Genomic DNA, 9,426 nt, shown 5'->3' on the forward strand with positions numbered 1-9,426 from the left:
CATGGGTGTGCAAGTATATACAGGGTGGTTCGGTAACTGTCGCCATCTTAATCCTCTATAACATCTTTTTTACTTGGATTCCTCTTTAATATTATTTTATTTGCTTATATCGCGCGTTACGTTATTAATATACCATTACACGTATTATTTATATCGAAATATTTCTTTTTTCTCCAATAATTATTACTTTTATTTTTACTTTAGTAAAGTAAAAAAAAAAAAAATATTTGATCATCGATGAATCTTTCCTTTTCATAAGCAAATAAAATTTTTGTTACAGAGAATTGACGTTCCTCGGAACGAGGAAGAAGCTGGAGAAAAAGTTTAATTTACAATAATTATACAATGGAAAAGATTCGATCGTATGATCGATATTAAATTAATTTAATTGACTGAGAACTTGATTGTCTGCAATTATCGTTATTATTTTTATCACAACAGTTTTGATTAGATTTGAATTGGATTCCCTTTCAATTCCAAAACCATTCAATTTCAATATCGTACGTGATAAATACTAGAGATGGTGTTTATCACATAGATGGGATAGGAAATTAAAAGGAAATATACGAATATAAAATCATTACTATTTAAAAGTAATATAAACTGTTGTGGATTTATCATCAGTTAATCAACGCGTTAAAATTCTTTACGACGATTAATAAAATCTTCTAACATCTCTCTTTTAAAAAAAAATCTTTTCTCTCTTCCTAATAAATAACGAGTAAAAACTAGGTATATCATACCGTAATACTTGGTACCATACAATTTTGTACCACGCAGTATTCGCTATATATAAATTCTTCTTCGTTCTTCGTAGCATAAAAAGAAAAAAAAAAAAAAAAAATATCAAGGTGACAACATTACCCGACTACTCTGTAGACTACGTTTCGTACGATGGAATTAGATTCTCGATCGATTCGATTTCCGCTAAGTAAATCGAGAATCGATTAGATTCTTTCTTTCTTTTTTTTTTTTTTTTTTTTTTTGCGAAGAATCTCTCTCACTTGGTGGATTCGTGCCATCTTAATGAAACAGCACTGTACGACGTACGACTATTAAACACGAATGCTCTTATTCGCTCGATCAGACGCATTACTTACAAACATAAATAAGTCTAATTACAAGAAAAAGTGATATCTTTTTTGCTCTTTATGCCGGTTTACGTGCATAAATACTTTCGAAAACGCGGATACAAGTGCGTTGCGTTTTTTTTTTTTATTTCTTCGCCAACAGCGATGATACGATAGACCAAGTTCTCTTTTTTTTTTCTTTTCTTTTTTTCTCCTCAGAAACAGTTCGAGTCATTAAATTAATATCATATTACACGATTACATTAATCTGACCGAACGTTTGAACGTTGGATGAGATATTTAAAATCGAAAAAAAAAAAACGAAGAAGAAGAAGAAGAAGAAGAAGAAGAAAGGAAGAAAGGAATAAATCGAATAAAAATTGTGACCCTCGATTGTTACGTACGTATATTACAACGATATCCACTAAAACCGGATAAAGATCTGGTTGATCGGAATTGCACGTATTCGTCGATCGATCGTTTCCCAAATATTCGAATATTCACCTTTGCCAGCGACGAGATTATTATTATTATTATTATTATTATTATTATTATTATTATTATTATTATTAACGATCGTTAGTACGGAAGCACTCGTTTCGAGAAATTACACTATCTACTATAGTCGAGAATTTGGCACCAGACGACCGATGATTTTCTTGCGGCGCTCGTTATAACCGGCCATCGATCGGCATTCGTCGTTTTCGCGTGGGCGCAAAACACATTCTCCCTTTCGATCGAGCCGAAAATCGAGCCGAAAATCGAGCAATCCAGCGGTTTCGTTTCGATTGCCGCCCATCTAGACCGATCCAATCCGTGGTGCGTCGTGTTCCACGATCTTTCTTGAATATCCATTTTTACATCTTCAACAACGCGTGAACGATATCATCCTCCCCGTAACTCGATCGAAAAGAAAGAAAGAAAGAAAGAAAGAAAGACGAATCGAAAGCAGATTACTGGATCGGCAAATACCGGATTGCGCGGATTCAGTCGGCCGATTCTACCGTCGAGATTGAGGTGCGCGGCGTCGCGATTCGCGGTTCAGCTGGAAACACACGTGCCTGTAATCGAGGCCGATCAATGGCAACCGCAGCTCTTCACGACCATGTTTTTGTACTTCTTCAGTATAACGTTGCTTTCGTCGAGGAAATACAGCACTGAGATCGGCGAGAGCTTGGTAGGGGCGCAGCAAGGCTTTGGTACCTTACCAGGGCTGACCAGGTGCACCAACGTTTGGACGATCGCGTGATTGGTCGCGTTCATATGGGCGTTCAAAGGGAAATTGCATTCCCCGCTGCAATAATATGCGTCGTATCCGTCCGGTGCTATGATCCAGTCCTGGAAAAATAAATAATTGATCGGTCGCCGGATCAAGCGAGCCACTCCAGAGAGGCTGGAGCGTTTCGATGTGCCGTAAAGTAAGGCCGCCTTACCTGCCACTTCAGATCCCTGAAGCTGACGTACAACGTTTGGATTTTGCAGGTCCTCGAGTTGTACTGCGTACCGGGATCTGGACAACAATTGCAACATGATGCTCTCTTTTAATCTTTCAATTTTTTTGAAAACGGCAAAGCACAGTTCGCCGTTAAAACGTCCTTCGATATATAAAGATATATGTATCTTTTCTTGCGTCTAATCGTTCAATTTTGAATGGTCGAAACAAAAATCAGATAGGGATAAAATTAATCTTACTTGTAACGCGCACGCGTATCCTGCATATGTAAATATATTCTCTCCTTTCTCTTCGCGATATAGCACCGGTTGAGAGAATGAAAAACGAGTCTCCTTTCTGTTTCGATGCGCCAAGTTAACAAAATTCACGATTACGGACTTACCGGTGTACGGATTGTTCCGATAATCCAGGCTCGATGACTCGCTCTTCTTTCTTCTCCTGGCGTCCCGTTTCTGTCGCACCTTCGACTCTCTGATGCCGGAACTCTTGAAGTAACCAACCATGAATGGTTGCTTGTCGGGATCGCCTCTGAACGCGAGGATCCCGATGTCTTCCGGTCTCATCTCGTGCACTGAAATTCACAACGATGAATTGGATCTCGGGTCGAAATCGAATCTTATTTCTCGAGATCTCTAGATATCGTAACCCTTTGTTTCCTTTGAGTCGAAAATCGATCTCCGATTATTCGAATTGCCTTCGAATTGCTCGAATTAACTTAAGTCGATCGAGATTCCTGTTGTTGTATCATCGAATTCTCTAAATCTTAATTATCAAATCTATTTCGTCTCTGGAAAGAAATAGGTTTCTAGAAAGAAATCTGATCGAGGCAGACACTCGTCTCGATCGATATCCAATGGAATGGAATGGAAGCATTCGCGTTTCAGAATGTATGAATCGGGCTTGATACCCAATTATCCCCGATTCGATTCCACAAGTGGAGCGTGTTGCACGAGGGGGGAACGATTGCGTGTTTACTCAGCATGGGCTGCCACTTGGTATTATTAATAGGCAACCTTCAGGAATATTAACTATTTAAGAATCTCGAGCTCTGTTGGTTCGTTCTCTCTCTCTCTCTCTCTCTCTCTCTCTCTCTCTCTCTCTATCTCTATCTCTCTCTCTTTTTCTCGAATCGAGGGGAGAGCAGCCGTTCACTTGGCCGATATATAGGCGACAGCTCAGTCGGTTTCCCAACACCGTTGGCCCTGCAATTAAGTCGCCGTTCCAACGTTTCGCGCGTTTAATCGATTCTCCCTGCACGTCGATCGATCGATTGTTCTTGATTAAATCGCGAATCCGAACGAGAGGAGAAAAGAGAAGAGACGAGATTCTCTCGAGAAATTTCATCGGGTGAACGTAGAAAAAGGGATGGACGCGTTAAAAGGCGCGTGGTTGTTATATATTTATATATATATATATGTCGATCGTTGGTGGACACGACGCGTAACGTTTCATTTCGTAACGTAATCGAAACTTGGAAGAAGTTATGACACTTGTTTATCATAATTATCGGGAACCGCTTTAATTATTCATGCGGTAATAATTACACTTCTCTCCCTTTAACAAGTCGCGCGGTGTGTGACAAAAATAGAGGCGTTTTACATGCATTAGCATGAACTGTCGCAATACCGTGGCTCAGCCGCGTATTGGTCATATTAATGTCAAGAATATTATTTCCATGGAGCGCGATAGGCGATATCCAGGCATTGGAACGGGGAGGCCAACGTGAAAGTATGGGATCGTATTTTCAAACCGGGAAATTTGCACCTTGAACGGCGAATAACACCGCACCGTTATTGTATCGGTATTTAATTTAGGGCCGTTAATTTAGAACCGTGTAAATCTGCTCTTGTCGGGTGGCACGATAAGAAAAAGAAAAATCTGGAGATTTTTTTTCTTTTTTTAACGAACGAGAATTTTTTAACGATACGACACGACAATTAAAGAAATTTTATTTCAGAAGAAGCGTATATTATTGGAATATTTATTATCGAATTATTCTTGTATTTATTACGAGGAATTATATTCTTCTGTTTTTTTTTTTTTTTTTAATCAAAGGGAATCTTTCGAACGATATGACATTTAAAGAAATTTTATTTCAGAAGAAGCGTATATTATTGGAGTATTTATTATCAATTATTATTCTATTTATTACTCTTCTGTTTTTTTTTTTTTTAAACAAAGAGAATTTTTCGAACGATACGACACGACATTTAAAGAAATTTTATTTTACAAGAGGTGTACATTGTTGTCGAATTATTGTTGTATTTATTACGAGGAATTATATTCTTCTGGTTTGCAAAGGGTTTACGTGGGAATAAGCATCTGCGATGCGAGACAATGCGAGAACGATAATAAAACAACAATGATTAATAAACTGGTCAGGCGGCAATTCTCAGACGGATAAACATCTATGCGTTTTTTTTTTTTTTTCTCTCTTTCTACAAAGCAATTCATCAGACTGTTATTAGACAAGTTTACGTTACAAACGAGGCATCATTCCGGCCAATGATTTATTTAACAGGTATTGGTTGAAACAGAGAAACAGTTGCGATCGTAGATACCTATAAATAGTACGGTGTGTACTCGATACCTGTGGCTCGTATTTTTCATCCTCCGCTACACGCTTCTGAATTGAGACATTCGCGTGACGGATCGCGATCGATGTTACTTAAGAAAAATCGCAGAAAACACGGTTTCCAGTTGCGCAGTCCAAGTCGAGCTGGATATCAAGTAGAAATTAAGTATATCAACAACGAGAGTTTTCTCGAGAAAATTTCGTCTCGATCGACGTTCCCTTCTCTTATTCTTTTCAAAACGAACTTTTCAGAGAGAGAGAGAGAGAGAGAGAGAGAGAGAGAGAGAGAGAGAGAAAAGATTATAAATCGTCGAAACTAATCGAAAGTATTATTATCGAAGTGTTTGTTAATTCGCGAATAGAACGAATCGAACGAGGGAATAATTCGCGTTAATGTAAATGCTGGCAATCTAATTAAGGAACGAGTATAGACTATAATATAATTTTGTTACAACTTGTTTGAAAAGAAATTTCCACGAACGTGTGTCATAATTCACGACAATTTGCATTCAATGCGAACTCTTCGCGTTACTTGCTTTTCCGTATCGCGTTATTGGCTCGGTTGAGTAGGCTATCGCATTATCATAGTTCACACGCCTTGTACAAATTACCTGTTTGACCTTCATTTAAATAGAAATAGCTGAATAGCAAAAAGCGTCGGTGCACACACTCGATTAAAAGTTACCGCACGAGTGTCGTATCGATTATAAAGCAAAAAAAAAAAAAAAAAAAAAGAAACGAACGTATAAGAATTTTACTTACGCCAACGCTTCACCAAAGATCGTGTAATTCCGTCACGATTCGATCTCGAGTTTAACCCTCCAAGGATTCGAGAAAAAAAGAAAAGAAAAGAAAACCTCGTTTCGATTATTCGAATTAGCGTTCAATTAAAAAAAGACCAAGCTCTTTAGAAGAACTTTCATTTCGTTTCCTTAATTAAAATGATACATCTTCCATCAACTCTCCGACTTTATCTTGAAAATTAATAATTAAAATTAATAAAATCGCTCGAAGAATCGAAGTAATCGGAGGCAATCATTTTCGATCGTCTCATCCACAATCCGCGCGCGTGCCATAGAAATGGCCGAGCAATGGGCGAGCGGTTGCACAGGTGGTGCGCGATAAAGCGGGAAACGCATTCTCGACTTGGTTGGAAACAATGAGGCGCGGAGAAGGAGAAGGGGGAGGCGCGAGAAACGCGGGAGAAAAGGGTGGGGGGAGAGGGCAGGGGAAGGAAAAGAAAGAAGAAAGAAGGGAAAGAAAGGAGAGGTCGGGGCGTGGATTTTTCGCGCGGCGGTGGATTCGCGGCGATTCGATTCGCATGCTGGTCGCGCGTTTTTCGCGCGATATCGAAATTCGAAGGAAAGGACAGCGGTGGTACGTGAGAGCGATCCAAACGGTCTCATTGTGGCCGCCGCCGCCGCCGGCTCGTCTCCGCGGGGCAGCATTGCCGCGGTATGCAAATGATCCCTGTTACGAGCACGACCGAGTGGCGAGTTCGAGAAAGCTAGTAAATTGGCTCGCAGGAATGCGCATTTGCCGTGATTGCCGCGGACACCTGCTGCCGCTGCACTTTGCGCGCCGTTACAGAATCGACCAGTTCGTCCACCGACCCGCGTACACCATGGACACGTGGCCGATTCGATCCAATTATTCCTCCCTTATCCCCCCTTTTCTCTTCCGTCGAACGAAAGTTTGCCAAATTATCGTAATTCCGCTTACTTTCGCGGATCGATATTTCAATCGTGCTTCGAAAGATCGAGCAGTTTATCTCCGTGAAATTTCTCAATTTTTCGAGAGAGAGAGAGAGAGAGAGAGAGAGAGAGGACGCGATGGAAAAGTTTGAAGAAATTTGTACATTTATGGCGATTTGTGAAAAATTTGTCAAAATTGAATTTTTAATTTAATTCGTAATCGCGCGAGCGAAGATAAAAACAATTCCAAGAAATGGTTTCCATCTGCTTATCATAATGTCACGGACACGCGCGCGGGAAAGAAATATTCCGCGTTGCCAAGAAAAGCGCGTATCAAAATCGCGTATTTTATGCGCGTGGAGTTTGAAGTGAGAATAACACCGCGTACCAGTTCAAATAAACGATCGATCCCCGATCGATTGTCCGGGAAACTTGTTACTTGTTTTCGCTTCGATAAAAATAAGATCCGTCCATAAGGTGCGAATATTTAGCAAGATCTCGCTTTTTACGTTTATTTATTTATGTGCACGATCTGGATAAGTGAGAAAAAAATACCGCGATACGGCTGGACGATCGCCGATTTCCCAGAACCGCGGGAACACGAATTTCGATTCGTGCGATTCGCGCGATTGAAAGCGCGCATTATGCGCGCCGCAAAAATTTCTCTTGCTTCTTGGAACAATTTTTCTTATTGGAAACAATCTCGATTGAAAATTACGTGGTGGATCCACGTAACTAGCGAATACTTGGAAAGTATCTTTCCAAAGTGTATAAAATTGTAACAATTTGTCGGAGCAATAATACGAAGAAACGGCGCGAAACTGCGTTAGTTTGAATTCCAAAGATTTTCCATCCACGCTTGTCTCGCTGGATCCTTTCGATCTAGTTATCCTTCTATAGATCCTTTCGTCCTATACGTGTGTATATATATATATATATATATATGTTAGGCGAGAGTAATAAAAGGGTAATAATTCGTTGGCGTGTCCCGTTGGTGGCGGAGGTTCAAGGATAAAACGATTTCCTACGAAAGGGTCCTAGATGAGCCGGCTACGCTTTCGCAATACTTCGAAAAGTCAAGGACGTGGAACCGGTAACAAATCTCGCGACTCATTTTAAAAAAGATTATTAATTTATTTTTCGAGGACGATTCACGTGCTCTGAAAACGTGTCCACGGTATTATTGACACGGTATTATTGAAACGGAAGCCAGGTATGTGCATGTTCGTTTACATACGTTGTTTACTTCGGTTATTTTTCTTTCTTTTTTTCGCGATAAAATTCTAAAGTCTAAAATATTCGAATGAAACGTGTAGATCCAATTCGTAGATTGAATTCGAAAAATCTTTCGGTAATGTAACAATTGTAATGATAATGATAATAATAATAATAATAATAATAACAACAACAACAACGATAATATTTGGTTTCGTTTCATCGAACGGTTGGCACGTGTGTTTGAAAACAGGTGCTCGTAGGTAAATAAATGGATGGAGGGATCCGGTAGTATTTGTCTGGGAATGGATAAGTCGAGGCTGCGGTTAGCGAAGATTCAAGAATACCATGCTCGGTTTCTCTCTTCTTCCGGTTATCTTTTTCTCCCCGAGTGCACCGAGGCAGCGGATTTTATGCGCCGTTCGAGAGAAATGTCCACGATCGTCCACGATTTTATTGGACAATTTAGATATCGAGGGGGAAGGAGACGGACACAGTGGCCGACAACACAACTTTAGAGAAATTCGCGTTCGAGGACGGACGATCGTCGCGATAATACCCGTTTAATAACGCGTCTTTTACTTATTGCGATGCTGATTAGACGGTAATGGAGCCTCTATTAGGACGCTAATGGGCCGGTAGCAAAGGAGTATTTCGACTCGTGGAAAATCGTGGCTCGCCGCGATCGATAACACGAGAAGAAGATGGCGAAACGATGACGAAATATCCTCTCGAAAGATTTGGTCGAAGAGATTCCGATTCCGATCGGATCGAGATAGGGAAAATCGTGGGAAGGATGGAAGGGAGGGAAGAGAAGAAATCCGCGAAGGCATCCGCGACAAAGGCTCGTGCTCGTTGGCGGTGATAGCGAGGTGTCGCAAGCCTCGCTCGCGAGAGAGCAACGAGCACGCAGTTAGACGCACACGCGTGGGCGTATCACGCGGAGGTGTGTAGCCGGTCTTTAGAGGCTACAGAGAGATAGCCGCGGCTGTACTTTCGAAAGCATCTGGTTTTCTGCAACCGAGGAGGAAACTTCCTCTGGCAGGGGGCGGACGCCGAGGATTCTCCGCGCGCGCATCCGCGAGCGAACCGAGTGCAAACAAACCGAGGAGGAGACCATCGCCGACTCGGCCGAGACGAGCCACGAACGTGCGGAAGAAGGACACGGCGAGAAGAGAAGTAGAGGAGGAGGAGCAGGAGGAAGAAGAAGAAGAAGAAGGCGCGAAAGGGAAGAAGAGGATTGCAGGGGCGGAGGAGATAGGCGAGTGTCGCGCAAGAGGGATAGAATGGGCGAAAAGATAGGGAGGGATCGGTGGTAAAGTGGACGAGAAGAGAAGAGAAGACGTCGAAGCGAGTAGAGGACGGGATGGAACGAGAGAGAGAGAGAGAGAGAGAGAGAGAGAGAGAGAGAGAGAGAGA

At 41.3% G+C, this 9,426-nt stretch overlaps 1 protein-coding gene across 1 annotated transcript in view; it reads right to left on the bottom strand.

The window, feature by feature from the left end:
* Positions 1 to 1,260: 1,260 nt before the first annotated feature.
* LOC122715818 (protein 60A) overlaps positions 1,261 to 9,426 on the bottom strand; it is a 30,663-nt gene continuing 22,497 nt past the window's right edge. Inside the window, exons 4-6 of the mRNA XM_043938302.1 lie at positions 2,906 to 3,094; positions 2,504 to 2,580; positions 1,261 to 2,408 (exon numbers count right to left, since the gene is read on the bottom strand). Coding sequence (XP_043794237.1) covers positions 2,148 to 2,408; positions 2,504 to 2,580; positions 2,906 to 3,094 — 527 coding nt within the window. The 3' untranslated portion in view covers positions 1,261 to 2,147. The remainder of the gene's footprint in view (positions 2,409 to 2,503; positions 2,581 to 2,905; positions 3,095 to 9,426) is intronic.

The sequence above is a fragment of the Apis laboriosa genome, unplaced genomic scaffold, assembly GCF_014066325.1.
Source record: "Apis laboriosa isolate Shangri-la unplaced genomic scaffold, ASM1406632v1 scaffold40_cov151, whole genome shotgun sequence".
NCBI classification, from domain to species: domain Eukaryota; kingdom Metazoa; phylum Arthropoda; class Insecta; order Hymenoptera; family Apidae; genus Apis; species Apis laboriosa.